Consider the following 17,685-nt stretch of genomic DNA (forward strand, 5'->3'; position numbering starts at 1 on the left):
GGTTTCCAACATCAGTTGAAGGGCAGTGGGTTCAGGGGGGCTGGTTAATTTGCTCAAGTACTGAGAATGCCAACTCATCCTCAGGCTGAATAATGTTGTTCTGAGCTTGTGCATATGCATTAGAGATGACATAAAAGAGACACGAGAATTTACCTCTTGATGAGACACAGTGACAAGTTTCCACCCAGCTGCAGTAATGTAACGGCGTTTTAGCATGGTATGCCCCAGTGGAACCCCTGTGAAGAAATAATAAAATAATTAGTAAATGCATAGGGAAATATTGCCGTATATGAGTTCCAAAAGGGTTTTTTATGATTTAATACGATACACACCAGAATTTCTCGAGAAATGAGTCGGCCCATCGATTTCCATAGCAATTTTCTGATCAATCAAGACTGCATCCAAAGTGTAGCCCTCTACAGTATATTCTTTGACCCAATCTAAGCCAGTGCTAACAAGAAGACGGGCCACCTCCTTCTGAAATGAGGAAGTCACCTTTTGATTAAACCTCTTACTTTTTCCAGCACGAGCAATTTTCTCTTCCAGCACACTTGGAAGAGATAACTGAAGATGGGGACATTCTAGCATGAGACATTGATTCACAAGATGAAGCTGAGAAGCAAACATAATATCTTCCCGATACTGCTCAGAAATCTGTTGCTCCTCAAAATGGCTTAGAGTTCGCCACACGTGGGAAAAGAAAACTCGATTCATCTGCCCAAGAACGGCATACGACCAAGATATATTACCCAGCTGATCTCTATTAAACTCAAGAACATGATGCCCTAAAAGTTCTTCAGACTCAACATTTCCGTTACTCCCTGCTGCTCTTCCTTCACCAAAATTAGATGTTTCACCAACTATGCAACACTTAAATTGCTTCATCTCCGCAAAAGCATTATCAAGAGACTCCAGCAAAGAGTCCGCAGGCTCACAAAGAGAGGCAAAAGACCACAATACCTGAGCAATTTCTTGTGGCTGAAATGTGGGAATTATATCTGAGGCCCTTTCTGATAATTCTGAAAAGAGATCCGAAGCAGAGTGCTGCATTGAAGCAAAAGCACCTGCGATGTTGGCAACATTTTGCGAATTGAACTCGGCAACCTTAGTCAAGGCCACCTCTGCCACCCTGTCCATTTCTGACATATAAAGAAGCTCGCCACCAATCTTCGACAATGCCCAAGCAATGTTTGAAACACCTTGTGCTGAGCACTCGGGCAAGGCAGTCATCGCCATCCCTACAAGCATGCACATCTCTCTCCGCCGAGCAAATGCCAACCTCCGTGTTCTCATCATCGATACTTTCTCCATGTTCTTGGCAATTCTATGCAATGCCGTGGCTAAATTCAAAGGTGAAAGAGGTGAAGGGTTAAGCCCTTTTGCAACAGCCATGATTATCTCAGCTGTAACCTCCAAAACTTCCTCAGCAGTCTGCGCTTCAACAATTGCTTTATTCAAATTAATTTCTTTCCTACGGTCAGAAGGCCCTGAAAATTGTGAAAGCCTTTGAACAAATGTTTCCATTGTTTTCCCTTTTCTTTCTTCAAACATTCCACCTGCAAGCATGCTCACAGATCTCCTAAGATGATCAGCCATGTCCAAAGAATCAATATCACCCACATCAAATTCTACTCCATCAGAATTGGAACCCTCGTCCTCTACTTCTATATCAGATCCTAATGGATTGATTTTATCAATCTTCTGTTTCTTGGAGCTCTTTTTTTTCTTCTTCTTCTTCTTCCCATCACCAATAACTACCCTTTCCATTTTAGCAGTTAATCCTCTATCCTCAATAGATTTCAAAGCAATCTTCCTAGCCCTTACACACCATTCCATTTTATCAGATTCTTCTAACAACCTCGAATTCGGTTCTTTTTTCCTCTTCTTAGGGGGCAAGTGTCCATATGGGTCTATCTCCCCAAGAAACTCTGCTTTCCAATCCACACTACTGTTACTAGAACTAAGCCCCTTTTCCTCTTGCACGTCCTCAACGTTGTCAATTTCATTATCCGGAGTTTTAATAGCTACAGAACCCATGTATTTGTTGTAATTTCGCCCAATACTTGTGCAACAATGCTTTCGAAAATGGTAGCCCAGATGAATCTTTGGATTCAAAATGGGCATTGCAGTTTTTACGTAAATTCCTTTGGAAGGCAATCTTTTAAAAGTGGGGAATGTATTTAGCAAGGCCGTTGCTTCCATCGCTTTATTTTTCTGTATTTATTTGCTTCAAGTTAAACGATTTTGACAAACTATTTTATGTATATGGAAAATGTAAAATAAGAAACTTACTATTACAGGAGAGTATGGCAGACCAACCCTGATTTCACGACTTCAAACGTTGATCTCCGCTGCCTCCGCCTCCGTTCTGTCTTATTTTATGTGGCACCTACCACCAAAGTTGTGTCGCGGCGGTGCTGTGAAGTGGATAAGCTTGTGACTGTATGTAATTCTGAATAAAATTAAAAGAATTAAAAAATGAAAAAAAAAAAGGATATATGTTAAAATTTTAATTTTAATATAAATCAAGATCAATAATTAATTTTGATTAAATATTTCATGGGATCATCAAATTTTTCCATCGAACAGGTGCACGATTTTTTCATTTTTATGTTTTAATAAATGGAGTTGGATGGAGTTACCAAAAACAACAATCCTTAATTAAGAAAAAGTGAATTTTAGTACGTGAAATTTAGGACTTGTTTGATAAAATTAATTTTTTGTTAAAAAAATTGGTCAATATTTATTTTTAATCACACATTTTATTCCATTCATAATTTTTATCTTTTTTTTTTTTTTGGATTTACCAACTTTTATCACCTTTGTTTGCTAAAAATTTACATCAAACAAACATTGATATTCAGAATATATATGTAAAGCATGAAACTGTGAAAAGTTATTGATAAATTATACAACAATATACTAATTCTAGTTATGAATACATTTTTTATTATTTATGCATATTTCATGGTTCTATTTAATTTATCAGCACACAAATAAAGTCTTCAATTCAAAAAATTGCCAAATTAACAAAAAATAAAAATAAAAATAGCAATTTTCGGTCAAGAAATGCTATCTAACACTGTATATGATGAGTTTATAAATCATTTATAAATTTGTCAAACTCTATTTTCAACCACATATATCGATTAACTCACAATTACTATCTACTTATCCACGACTCTTCCCTACGTATTTATACGCTAAAGCATTCTCCTCATTTGCTTTGGTCGAGTAATGGCTTTGCTTGTTAGGAGAAAATAATTGAAGAATCCAATTTATAAATAATACTTACAAGCAAGAATGTAGGTGCAAAGAAGTACCTCGATTAAGAAACCAACTCGAGTGTTGCTAACATACATTTCATCTAAGAGCTTAAATAATTTATCGAATCATGTTTCGGCCATAGATAAGATTTATGTTAGTGGCATTCGGGTCACTAAGGCTTAGGACATCACATATTGTGAGCAAATTCCATCAATTTTTGTTTATGTAAGAGTAAAAACATTAGACAAAGCCATCATTTGAACTTCTCGATCTCCCTGAGATAGGTTAAGTAATCTTCTGATGAAAATGATATCTAAAAGTGGTCGAAATTCATAACTGTGCCTCTATTTGACAACCTTTATTTTAGCCATTTAAAGTATTTTGCAATTTTTCAAACAGTGTTACAATAAAAAAAAAATTACTGGTGCATTTGACAGATATTAAATTCTGTTGCAATGAGACACGTTGAAAAAATTCGTTTGCCATTTTTGCCGTCATTGATATACTACGAACTGAATCATGCTAGATGTACAATCTAATTTGACAACATTGGATGATAACTCAATTTCAAAAACTGTTTTTTAAATCATTGGCCTGCATTTAAACAACACAAACATTGTCAACCATTATTATCAAGTTTGATTATACGAATGACATAATTGTTGGAAAGAGAATACCAAGTAGTTTTGAAAGACGAGGGTTGTAGAAATTGATTTTCACGTTCGTACAGGAATGGATTTAACAGAAATATTACAGAACTTTAGTGCAAAAAAACCCACTAGCCCTATCATGTCTTATCTGGAGGGTCTAGGACCCCTCCTTCTGTACATATAACATGCTTATAGTAAAATTTAGTTTTTGCTAAAACAATGTCCGTCTAATAGGGGCTACATCTGGTAAAGTAACCGCAGAAAATATTATTTATCTTTCGTATTCTAATATGATTACGAATTCTTTAGGTCTATGCATTATGTGTCATAAGTAGTGTTCTAAATAGCGCACCAATTTGCGCATTGGTGCGAGGCTAAGGCGCCAAGCGAAGTGCCTGACGCATTATTTGACGATCAACAGACATGAGGCGAGGCTAAGGCGCCAATGCGAGCCTAGGTGCACATTATTAGGTTTTTTTTCTTTTTTCTTTACAAGTCTTTAAAGTTAAAACTTATAATTATTAAATAATTTATAATTATTAAATAAATTTTTTATTGATTAAAAATTTAAAATAATATTAAAATAAGAAAACCTTTTTTTATACATTTGTCTCGCCTAATCTCGCATTGCCCTTAACTTAGTATCAACGCATCGCCATGCATTACGCTTTTTAGAACACTGACTATAAGGATTTGAGATGCAGTATAACTTCCAAGCAGCGAAAAACGAAGACCAAAAATATTGCTCGTCATGAAATAAATTCCAACAAAGTGACTTGACATTACAAAAAAGTATAGTACAACTTTCACGTCATTACCTAAAGACTTTATTCGACCAATTTTCACTCTCAATACGAGGATATTTTAGGTTCTCTTGAAAATTACAGCACAGTCCGCTCTTCAACAAGACAGAGTGCAGGTGGAGAAAGGAGCTGAAACCACGTTAAAACTTCAGATGATGCTCGAACAAGGATGCCATCTCAATCTGCAAAACAACCCCAGAAATAAACTTACAATAGGATCACTCCTTTAAGGGGACAAATGAACACAATTTACAAGCCTAAAATTTCAGGGTCATCAAGGAGGTTATTTATTGTTGGACCATCTCTTGTCTATAAGCTTAAGCTAACAGAGAGTGAGCGAATTTATTTATTCAAATTATATCATACGCTTTCATCAAAGGCTTTACATGTGCAAAATTTTCATAAATGGGTGGTGGCAAAACTTGAATGCAGAAACTCTTTCTCTAATACCATGTTGAACCACCAAATTTTAGAGTAGATAAATTTATTTATTTATATGTAAATTATGTCCTCACAAGAGGAGAAAGACCATTTCAGATTCTTGTGACTGCATGTTCGAGAAACTAAATATACGAAACTCCATCAAAAACATCTTCAGATTTGGAACGGATAGTCTACAATTTCAAACATGATTATATACAACACCTAAGCCTTCTTCTCCTTTACCTTTCACTATTCTGCGGTTTAACTTATCATACAACCATATGCACAGAGAGAGGAAGCAAATACAGACGGGTTGGCCCATCTTGAATACCAACCATTGTACACAAATAATCCACTTATTGTGATTTACAGTTTTAGAACAAAAACATAGTCATTAAACATGTAATATAAAGTAAAAGCAGATCAAGGGAGAAGAAGGTAGATAGATAACAGCCTTATTTCTCCACAAGATTTTAAGCATAACACTAATCACCAAAAGGAAGGAAAACAATGGTCACAAGAAAAATTTTACGACATGACGGTATCAACTTACAGCTGTCAAAGCTGCTTCAGCACCTTTATTTCCTGCCTTTCCACCAGCTCGATTTAAAGCCTGCAATTATCATGAACTTTTTTATAGAAAAAAATCTGCATTTAACCAAAAAGAAAAAGAAAATACACAATAGAAATTCTACAGATACATAAAGCTTTTTGAGTAAACTGACTTAAGAAGCTCCATTTAGTAATACAAAACATTGCAGATTCCATAAACAATAGTCTAAGAAAAAACGTTCCACAGTTTTACCTGATCCATGTCATCACATGTCAAAACCCCAAATATGCAAGGAACTCCTGCAAATCATTGTAAATAGAAGCTCGTTGGTCAATCAAATTTCGGTCAAAGCAATTGCAACCAAAACTGTGTCGTGAAGATGGAACTTAAGATAACTTCAGGGATTTTGAGTAGTAAGTGTGTGCCATTTGGGTGTAAGGTGCTTGCCACTAAATATATAGAAGTAATTAAGGGAAACAAAAATGATATTTGGGAATAATTGATATTCAAAAGGTTATGAAAAGAGTTAATGGATATTGTCACCTCACAACTTATCCCAATAAGAAAATATATACATGAAAATGGATCACCGTGTTAGAGGTCAGAAATCAACCAATTTTTCTCAAAAAATAAAAAATAAATACAAAACTATAATTTATGAACAAACATTGTTAAAGATAATCCAGCAAAAGAATTAGCCCCTTTGCCACAGGGATGACAAGAAACTATCCATCAGGGGTCAGGCAAGCAATGACTAACCATCTAATGACACATCATCACCGACCTACTTGAAAAACTTCAAGGATGTTAAGAAAACAGGTCTCCAAAAACTATAGTCTGAACGAAATATTCGAGAGAAATTGGAATACATTTTTTCCATTAACAGTAAGTGATACAAATTCAACAGGTACACCAATAAAGTTAATTGACAGTAACATTATAAAAATGTCAGCATTGCCAAATGACACAGAAACTTAGGCTTTAGCTGTTATTATGTGCATGGACTTATGCAGCAGTAAATGGGGGTGGCGGAAATCAATATAATTCTAATGTCAAAATCAACCCACCTGAATTTAGACCTGCAGAGAGTACTCCTGATGCAGCTGAATTAGCCACAGCATCGTAGTGGGAAGTGTCACCTCGAATCTACTGGTCAAAAAGGGTAAAGATGATAAATTCATTTAGTAATTGGGAATAATGATAAGGATACAGGGAACACCAAGAAGAGGCAAAAATATAATGAAACTTGATAGCCTTCACATAGTAGACAATTGAAAATAAATAGTGACCTTGAGCTGTGACAGAAAATGCAAATAATAAAAATATGAAAACATATTAAGGGAGACGTGCAAAATAAAAGAAATATCACTAAACATTTGGAACTTGTGAAAGAAAAGCATACCACAGCTCCAATACACAGAACTGCTTGATATTTCCTAGACTTTCCCAGCTTCTCAGCAACCACGCCAATTTCAAAACTACCAGGAACCCACACAACCTAATGCAAAGAGATTAGGATAATGCTATGTGTATCTGTTCAAGCATAAAAGTTTTTTGACAGGCAGACCAACATTAAAACAATTGCGGAAAAAAAAAAGAAAGTATCCAGAATAAGTAGGGAAATGAAAAGGTCACTGCAAAAACTATTCATCTCACCATTGTGATAAAAAGAATTAAAATCTTCAAGTCTAAAATAATACTTATGCTCAATTTAAATTTGTCTACCCCATAAGTATTAGAAACTCAACCACACAATGGAGTCTAATGAATGTATAGCTTATTTTATTAATGTGCTCACAACACTTTTGAGTTACCTGCATTTTAAAAATATCAATTATAGTTTCTGAAAACCACTCTTTCCGTTCAACCTTATTTATCTAGATTTTGGAGGAACAAGAGATCCAGATGGGCCTTCCTAGTGTTAGTGAAAAATTATCAATTGATTAAAAAATTAATACTGCAAGGCTGAGCTACCTAAAAGCTTGTAATTTGCAAGAAAACGGCCAATGAGAAGCTTAAACTAATTCCACAAAGTGATAACATAGATATTGTGCCAAGGAAAACATTTCCATCATACATAAAGACATGTAAACTAGTTATACCAACATTCTAATCATTCATATAGTGCTAACTTAAATTATGCTCATGAACTCTAGCAATTACAAGTAACAAAAAGAGGCAAACAAATGAAGCATCATCGATAATTGTTGGTTGCTCACATCAATATCTTCTTCTTTAACTGAGTATTTCTTGAAAGTGTCCAAAGCTCCCTCCAATAGTAGCTTCGTGATGATTTCATTGAAACGTGCCACCACCTTTATACAAAAACAACAAATCCACATCCAGTAAAGCCCCAAAATAAACAAAACGAAGCAAACATTTGGAACATAAGCAATAGGAACCCCAACCCTCATCAGGAAAAAACACAGTCAACCCCTAAATTCAACTACTAAAAACAAAAATAAACACCAAATATCAGTGTAATAAACGTAATTAAGGAACACAAATATGCAAAACGGCAGCACGCACAATAGCAAAGCGGAGCCCCTCAGCAGCCGTAATTGAACCAGTTAACTGTCGAACAGCCAACATCTGCGCATTACGATCTTTGCCGGTCTTCCTCTCAATTGAAAAACCAAATCCTGAAATAGCCACAATGTCAATATCAATGAGATAAAAATAAAACACAATCAAACCCAAATTAAGTAGTCATTTAACACGGATAAAGACCAATTTTTGAAGCTGTGCTAATCTCGATTTAGAATTCACAGATACAGAGCAAGCTACAATCATTTGAAGGGCCAAGAAACAAACTTGATTGTTAAATTTTGAACTAGAACAAGTAATGATTAGAAGTAGATCGATCTGGAGAACACATACCTAGCTGGGAGGAGGATGACGATAGTGACGTACCATCTATTTTTGTTGTTGGGAATCTTTTAGGTTTAAATAGGAAAGAGATGGGTGGATGACGATTTGTGGGAATTGAGGAAGAAGAACGAGGAAGAAGGTAGCAGTCACCGAATGAAACGCCAGCAGCCATTTTCGCAATCTTCTCTGCTCTATGCTTCTGCAGGCGTTATACTGTGAATAGGGTAGAAAATGGAATTCATGTATTTTGACTTTTTGACCTTTTTCCATGAAGCAAGTCAAGAGGTTTGTCTCCCCGTTACGAGTTTTGAATAATATTTTTTTGAAAAATGTGGATTTAAAATTAAAAAAAATTATTAATTTGTAAGTAGAATATTTTATTGTGTGAATGTCTGATAAAAAATGTTACTATAACAAACAATTTAGAGTCCGTTTGGTACAAATTAAAATCTTATTTTAATCTAAATCAAAGTCAAATAATCAATATTAATCAAATCTTTCATGAGTAGGGCTGTAAATGGATCGAATATGGATTAGATCTGCTCAAATTCGATCTGATCTATTAAAAATAATTATCGACGATAATCCGACGGATATTTGAATGTTAAATCCATATCCGATTAGCTATATTATCGGATATCTCATCCGATAATCCGATCCGAAATTTAAAAGATTAGAAAAATAAAAAAAAAATTATTTATTTTTTTCATTAAAAATCATAACCTCAACAAGTTTTAACTAATTATTTATTTTAAAAAATATTTGAACTATCTTGATGGGCTTACTTATTATATTAGAAGGCTCAAGTCAAATTTTTTTATGTGGAAATTACATAAAAGCCTACCTTGAAGATTACATTTCATAAATCATAGGAAAAGTTTACTATTTCAAAAACCAGATTTTTTTATTCTTTAAGATAATATTATTATATAAATATATTATTAAATTAAATTAAATTACAAACCCACCATCAATTTCCCAAAATCGTTCTCTCTCTCTTCTCTCTCCCTTTCGCCCTCCCCTGAAAACACTGACCGTAGGTGGAAACTCTGCCTATGGTCGGTGTTGGGCGATTTCTTTTTCTTTTTTTTTTAATCCTATGGTTGGTGTTGGGCAACCGTAGATGAAAACCAATCACCCCCCAAAAAAAGGAAACTGCAGAGCCTCGAATAGGATGAAGTGACTCGTTTCTCCCACAATCGTTGCACGGTTGTGGTGGTGTGCGCGGTGGTGGTGCTGTGATGCGGTGGTCAGTGCTGTGATTTATTTATTTTTTATTTTTTTTTGAATTTCTGGAAGACGATTTTATTGAGTTTTGGGTGTTTTTGTTGGTGATTGATGGTTTTGTGAACGTTGCGATGGTGGCGATGATTTAGTGGTGGACTGCGATGGTGTTGTTACAGGTGGTCATGCTGGTGGCACAAGCATTGGGTGACGTTTTGGTGGTGGCATAGGCATTGCGGTGGCGGTGGCGGTGGCAATTCGGTGGTTGGGCGATTTCTTTTATTTTTCATTTTTTTGGTGACAGTATTGCTGGTGTTTAGGTGGTGATTTTGGTTTTGCATGGTCTGGTCGTTTTAATGGTGATAGTGGTGGCGATTGTGGTGGTCATGGCAGTAGTACGATGGTGGTGTTGCGTGGGGGCGACGACGGCGGTTTGAGGAGGTGGTGTTGTGACCAATCATTTAGTTATTTGAGATTCTCAATTGTTGTGTTGGTGTGTGACGGGCGACGGTGATGGCGATGAAAATTGTGACTTTAACTGTTGCTCACAGTTGAATTTTGTTTATTGGATATTTTGTGAACAGTGTGGTGGTGGTCACGGTGGTGGTAGTGTTGTTGGAATTGGTGGTGACAGATTATTTGGTCAATTGTGACTAGTGAATTGGTTAATCAGTGACCAATAAATAAAATAAATAATGCGTGATCAATGAAAAAGATAAACTGTGACTAAAAAATAATGTGTGATCTAAAAAATTAATAAATTGTGATTGTTGTGACCTATAATATTAGTGATATGTGACCTATAAGTAAATTGTGATTTTCGATCTGTGACCGTTTGAATAGTTGTGACCAATTATCTACGTGATTGCTATTAATAATTGGATATGTGACCTGATAATTGTGACTGCGACCTCTGATTGTGACTTTCAATTGATTAAGTTGTAATCGAAAAATTAATCGTGACCTGAAAATTGTGATTGTGACTTCCGATTGAGACTCACTTTTGATTAAATTGTGATTGAAAAAAATAATTGTGACCAATTAATTCAATAATTTGCAATAAGTAAATACGTTGTGATCAATAATATTTTTGAATATGTGACCTATAAATTTTGTGAATTTGCAATCAAAAACCATCCCGTGACTTATAAAAATTTTGATTTGTGACCAAGAAATTAGTTGTAATCAATAATTTGATAATTTGTTACTAAAAATTAATTCGTGACTAATTAATTAGATAACCGTGACCAAAAAATATCTCGCGACTTATAAATTTTTTTATTCGTGACCTAAGAATAATATGTGACCTATAAAATTTTCGATCTGTGACCAATAATTTGATTAGTTGTGACTAAAGATTAATTCGTGACTAATTAATTTTTTGATTTGTGACCAATGAACAAACTGTGACCTATAAAAATTTTGAATTGTGATCGTAAAATAATTTTTGACATAAAATTTTTGATTTGTGACCAAAAAATAATAAGTGACTAATTAAATTGTTAAGTTATGACCAAATTGTATAAACATGTGACCTAAATATATTTAATTAATAAATAAATTAATTAAATCATAAATATATTTTAATAAAAATCTGATTTTTGAAGTTTGAAACTTGTTTTCTTAATTTTGAAATATACCATACTTAATCTCTTGTTTATGAAATTTTCCCTTTTTTTTTATTCAAGTGATGCTCATTTTAACTCTTTTTTAAATGGCACTCTTCTTGGAATGTTTAAATGATATTCCAATGTGGGACATTATCTTTTTAAAGGATTCTCTTCTTCCAATGATTTAGTGATCTTTCAATGTGGATACTAATCAAAATCATTTGTCAATTTTAAGTATTTACTAGTTTACCTTATTATTTTCATTAAAAATCATAGTCCCCAATAAGATGTTAATTACAAACAATATCAATTTTAACAAAGTAAATTATTTTGGACAGATTAATTGTTAGTTTTTTATGTTATAAAACAAATTACTATGATAGATCTAATTAATAAATTAATTATTATTTTTATCTTATTTTAATTAAAAAAAAATTAAATCTCTTCAAAATTTTCAATTAAAAATATTATACTATTAGATACTATTATTTATTATTTAAAAATTACGTGTAAAGTACAATACAATTTTCAAAATGGAAAAAATTGTGTCATAAATTATGCGATAATATAAAAAATATAACATATTATTTAATAAATCGGATTTTGTTGTTATTGAATCAAATTGACATATATCTATATTTGATTCATTTAGTTAACAGATTATCGGATTCGGATTGAGACCCTAAATCCATCCCCCATTAATTTTATCAGATTCGAATCGGATTTGGGTTAAAATTCAATCCATTGACGGTCCAATTTATGAGTCCCACAACTTTTTAACTATATATTTCAAAAAATTCTATCACAATTTATTAAAAAAATCTAATTTTAATCTATATCTAATGCCCTCTTAATTTGTTAAATGATGACAAACAAGGACTGAATGATCATTTTTATAATAGGAGATCTTGAGAACTATTGAATATATTTTTATATATCAATTTTTGATTTTTTGACAAAAGTTTTGGTAAATTTTGATAGAAATTGAAGAAACGCGTGGTTGAAAAGTTGAGAAAAGTTACGTGCTTCATTAAGCTCTTGTTTGAGCCCCATTTTGGGTTTAAAAAAAAAAAGAAGAAGTTTTGGAATAGTGTGTTTTTGAAGAATACATGTTTAAAAAATAATGAAGACTTTAATTTTAGGTTTGTTATTATTTTATTGGAATATGGGTGATTGAAAATAAGAAAGAGAAAAATGTATTATAAGTTTAATGGAACCCAAATATGGGCTAAATGTGTAGTATAAAAATTAGTGGTTGACTTCGAGATCAACTTTTAAAGCTATCCCAAACAATCACTTAAAATTGAGAGCATGATTGGGGATGTTTATAAACTGTTTAAATTTTAAATAAATGAAAATAAGTGATGGATAAATCAATAGTACATGTAAATCTATCAAAATGTGAAAATAAAAATAACTTGAGTTTTTATACACTTTTTTATAAATATTGAGAATATTTGTATTCTCACCTATCATGAGTATCTACTATTGTCTAAAAGTATATTATTGAAATTATCAAAAAATCTATGATGAGAAGAGAAAGAAACCTCCAAACTAATATTAATATACTTGAAGCAAACACGGCATTGAATTAAAAGTTCAATATATATAATATTTTATTGCTTGGCATGATCTATTAGACTATCATAAGAACAATACTGGAAAAACATGAGAATTTGAATAAATATTAGCCCTTGTTTGAGCATCATTTTTTCATCATAATACATTTTTCAATAGTAATTTGATCTCACTTCAATCACACATTCTTCCATAAAACAGTATTACATGCAAATTCATGACTTTTTGTCTTATTTTTCAACCACACATTTTCTATCAATACATTATTCATAAATGTATTTTTTAACAAGGATGAGCCTCAAATAAGGGTTTAATTGAATAACCATAAAATTCTTCAATTAACGTCCCGTTTGATTGTCATTTTTATAAGAATGAAAATAAAAAATATAGTCGTTATCGGACTCACACAAGAGATAGCAAGTCAAATATTGTAGCTTAATATAATGGATAAATGTCATATTTTTCATTTTTGTGGCCAAAGAATAAGAATCAAATGAGGGCTAAATGAATTTTCATGCTATGCTTGTTCTCTGTATTGAAAGTGATTATAGTGATCATCACTAATTAATGTTGGGACATAATCCATATAATCTTGAAAAATTAATGAGGCCTTTTTGAACCGTATTATTTAAAAAAAAATTATATTCTTAAACAGTGATTTGACATCATTTCAACTACACTTTTTCAATAAAATAATATTATACACAAATTCAAAAATTCTCATCATTATTTAACCACATATTTTTTATCAATATACTATTTCAAAATACATTCTTCCAAAATAATTTGGCTCAAACACACACTTAAAGTGATATATGGAACCTTGTCATTATGTTGATAATCAAGATATCATTCGTATCTAATAGATACATCTACTAAATTATTGTATGATATTACAAATCCACAACTTGAAGTTTGTGAAATTACTTACCTAAATATTAAATTATGAGCATAGTTTTCATATTATATAACCAAAACGATGAGTCTCGATAATGCTGGTAAGACTAAATTTTGAACTTTTGATAAATGGTTATCATTATTGTTTGTTGTACGCTTCCAACTATTTCATCATTATTATTGAGAATAAAGTATTTTCCGTTTCAATATGAGAAATGCAATTTTACATACAGCAACACTTGTACACACTTCGGTGTTCTTCCACTATAACTGGCTTGTATTTAGAGTCTAATATTTTCCATTTAATGATTTTCAATAGTGTATTATACATACAATTGTGCCCAATTGTAACTCTAAAATAGCGATATAAGTTAATGTAATACATCCATGTAAATTGGTGATTTCTTAATCGGGGGTGTTTGTGCCCCCATTATTTGTGAAAAATGTATTATAGTCATTGATGTTGAAATGTGTTGTTATAAAAGAAGAAAAAGTTTTTTATTTAGTGCACTATTATTTTAATGAAAAATGTGTTGTTGAAAATTAGTACTATAGAAAAATATTGTTGTATAATAGTAGACAAACAAAGCCTAAAAAGCAATGCATAGTAACATAATATGTTATCTTGTAAAAATGTTGTTTTTGAATGTAAAATTAAAATAGTGGTTTTAAAGAAAATGAGGAATATTTTTAAAAATGTTGTAAATGTTAAGTTTATTAATGAATGACAATTGTACATCTGCAACCCTAAAAATTATTATCATTGCATCCCAAATTCTTTCTTATAATTATAGGGTTTTGATTCTGAATAAAATACAAATAAGCCTATTAACTTTTATTCTCTCTTCGTTTTTTTTTTAAATTTCATAACATATTATTAGCGCAAAAACTTAATTATTTTAAAGTTTAGTGAAGTGGTGGTGCAGTTTTTATATTGGGTGGAAATCATTAACGCAATTGATTCTATACCAGTGTTTCGGGAAGTGCTGGAACTTGTTGGTCTTGCCTACATCCTTTGGTTCACCATACTCTGTCTTATCTTCAAGAGAAATAGGGACGAGTTGGTTTCCAAAGTTGAAAAGATTAAGCAACATAGACTTTGTTCATGAGATAACTGAGTATCAGTAATGTTTGAGTTTCGAGCTTTTAAATTCAAAAAGAAGAAAGATCTATCGATCTTAGAAGAGAGATGGCTTTGCGACACCGCCTTACCAAGGTCAGTTTCAATCTTCACTACTATAAATTAAAACGTTTTTAGTAATAAGGTTTTATACATAATGTTTCTAATTTGTTTAGGATTTTTTATCCTTATTTTCTTCTTATTATGGGATTGTGCTGTGTAGTTATTTTTCCTTTTTTAAAGATTAAAACATCCCAATGCTAGTGTTTTTCTAATACGTTTTATTGAAATTTGTCTAATGAATTATTAGTTTCTGTGGTCTAGTGGTTAGTGTAACTTCAGTAAAAAAAATTATATTCTTAGCTTTAGGTGATTTTTTTTAACCCGATTAAATATTCTTTTATAAATTTTAAATTGATAATCCATCGTACTATTATTTTTGAAGAAACACAACTTTACAAATATTAATATTCTACTAGAAAACATACTTTTGAAGAGTTAATATTTTCAAATAATAATTTGTTGGTGCTCTTGAAGTAGCATAACATTGTTAATATTTTAAAAAAATATTAATTGCTCCAAAAGAGCATGATATTACAATTTCAATATTTCAGATGAATATTGATCGATTTTGTTAGTAAAAGTGCGGATTAAATTACTCTATTTATTCATGCGTCCATTCTTCTAAATACAAATTAATATATTGATGCTCTAGTCAGATTTTACTTGTTTCTAAATAGCATAATTAAATAAAATCTAACATAAATTATTTTTTACTCATGAAGAGTAAAATCTTATACAATTTATTATTTTAAATAATAATATGTTATTACTCCAAAATCATAATGGAAGATTTTTAGGTAAAAACATGAATTAAATTACTCTATTTCTTTACGTGTCCATTCCTCAGCATACAAATTAATATTTCGATATTCTAGTTAGATTTTACTTGCTTCTGAAGAGCAGAATTAAATAAAATCTAATATAAAATATTTATTACTCCTGAAAAGTAAAATCTTATACAATTTATTATTTTAAATAATAATATGTTTTTGTTCATGAAGAGCATGATACTACGATTCCAATATATCAGAAAAATATTGATAAGAAAAATAATAAAATATAATGTGCTCTCGAAATAGCACACTTCTGGAATAATTTGTATCTCGTTATATTCTTGAAAACAAAAATTAAATAACTTAATATTGAGTTATAATTTTTTAAAGGAAACAATTTTTTTATTTTTTTTTACTAACATTCAAGAGAAATACTAAATTATCGCTCCTATATTCTTGAAGAATATTATATTATTGATTTTGAAAAAGCATAAATTTTGAAATGCTAATAAGATTTAAGATAGATTGTCAAGATATCTATTTAGTTAATAGTACAACTACGCATACTATTCTTCGAGATAGAAAATATTTTTTGGACTTGACATTAGCATAAAATAATATTAATACGATATCAAGTGCATCGAATATCGTTAAATGCTCAAGAAGAGCTTATATTATTTTACTAAATATTCACGAAATATTTTCGTTCGATTTAAATCACTGTAAGTGTACGGTTCGTTAACAAGTAATAAAGTGAATTTTTAAAGTCCAAATATTATCCCACTGAGATTGAGTAGTTCAATCGTATTTATCTCGGCTTTAACCGAATCCAAATGATTAATTATGAGTTTTTATCCTAAGAAATCCTAAATCTAAGCTAAAGTACCAATATTATGAATTGGATAGTCTGATATGCAAAACAACGTTTAAATTAACTAAAATGCAATTTGATATTTGGGACACAAGTTAAATGTATTCAATGAATGTGAGATATACTAGGATCACGAAGTCCCAAATAATGTTCAATTTAACCTTAATTCCACACTTTGACAACACGATGAAATTTTGAAGAATCAATACTCCTAAATCTATCCAACACTCTCTTTCTTGAGGGATGAATTGAATCTATTATCATACACCATTAACCCATATCTCTATGACGGATGCAAATATACGAGAATGCATATAGTTCTGTGAGCACTTGGAGATTCACGCAAAGCATAGGGGTATATTTTTATCCCCTATCGAACCCTACGATGATTTATACCTTGTTGAATTTATTCCTCTTCTTTCGAATAGATAAAACAAACCACCAAAACTCACACAACTACAGGCCCATAATCAAGGAAGAATTAAATGCATATAAATCATTCAAAATAATCAATACGTGTTTTAATGTCAAAAATACGGAACAAAGAATTAAATATCACATGACAAGGTTCATTGATCTCCTAGTATAGATTTTTCTAGCCTAACATGGAGAAAGTAACAAAATACATGATATTTGGAAGAAATAACATCACCGGATCAATAAATCAAGTGAAATTCCTTTAATTTCCATGAAATCCTTCGTTGTTGTGGCTCCAAATTCGCTCCAAGAAGTGTTTCTTTTCTTCCCAATGCGTTCTCTATCGAAATCTACGGCCCTAGCGTTTTTATATAGGTCCCCTGAGTTGTTTTCATAAGAATTGTAATCAAATAAGGAAATCAGATTTTTCTCACCAGATTTGTACTATGCGACTGCATAGTACAATTCTATGTGACTGCATAGTTCAATTGATTTTGTTCCTGAAAATCTCTGAACATAGGTATGCCACTGCATGGACTTTTGTACTATACGACTGCATAGTATT

At 31.6% G+C, this 17,685-nt stretch overlaps 2 protein-coding genes across 2 annotated transcripts in view; both read right to left on the reverse strand.

Moving 5' to 3' along the window:
• The window catches only part of LOC111403300 (RAP domain-containing protein, chloroplastic), a 6,516-nt gene extending 4,089 nt beyond the window's left edge, over positions 1–2,427 (reverse strand). Inside the window, exons 1-3 of the mRNA XM_023031745.1 lie at positions 2,293–2,427; positions 333–2,214; positions 154–236 (exon numbers count right to left, since the gene is read on the reverse strand). Of these exons, the coding sequence (XP_022887513.1) occupies positions 154–236; positions 333–2,202 (1,953 nt within the window). The 5' untranslated portion in view covers positions 2,203–2,214; positions 2,293–2,427. The remainder of the gene's footprint in view (positions 1–153; positions 237–332; positions 2,215–2,292) is intronic.
• Positions 2,428–4,639: 2,212 nt separating this feature from the next.
• On the reverse strand, positions 4,640–8,805 carry LOC111403301 (6,7-dimethyl-8-ribityllumazine synthase, chloroplastic). Its single transcript, XM_023031746.1, has 8 exons — positions 8,577–8,805; positions 8,226–8,338; positions 7,916–8,011; positions 7,099–7,194; positions 6,764–6,842; positions 5,949–5,995; positions 5,697–5,756; positions 4,640–4,902 (listed from the first exon to the last, which is right to left on the reverse strand). The coding sequence occupies exons 1-8, from the start codon at positions 8,737–8,739 to the stop codon at positions 4,861–4,863; spliced, it is 696 nt and encodes a 231-aa protein (XP_022887514.1). The 5' UTR covers positions 8,740–8,805; the 3' UTR covers positions 4,640–4,860.
• Between the last annotated feature and the right edge of the window lie 8,880 nt (positions 8,806–17,685).

This window comes from Olea europaea, chromosome 11, assembly GCF_002742605.1.
Source record: "Olea europaea var. sylvestris chromosome 11, O_europaea_v1, whole genome shotgun sequence".
NCBI classification, from domain to species: Eukaryota; Viridiplantae; Streptophyta; class Magnoliopsida; order Lamiales; family Oleaceae; genus Olea; species Olea europaea.

Coding starts and splice junctions, on each gene's coding strand:
- LOC111403301 (XM_023031746.1), bottom strand. CDS start 8,739: ATGGCTGCTGGCGTTTCATTCGGTGACTGCTACCTTCTTCCTCGTTCT. Junction 6,843..7,098: donor TTCTGTGTATTGGAGCTGTG/GTATGCTTTTCT, acceptor TTTGACCAGTAG/ATTCGAGGTGACACTTCCCA. Junction 5,996..6,763: donor CTCTGCAGGTCTAAATTCAG/GTGGGTTGATTT, acceptor AATGATTTGCAG/GAGTTCCTTGCATATTTGGG.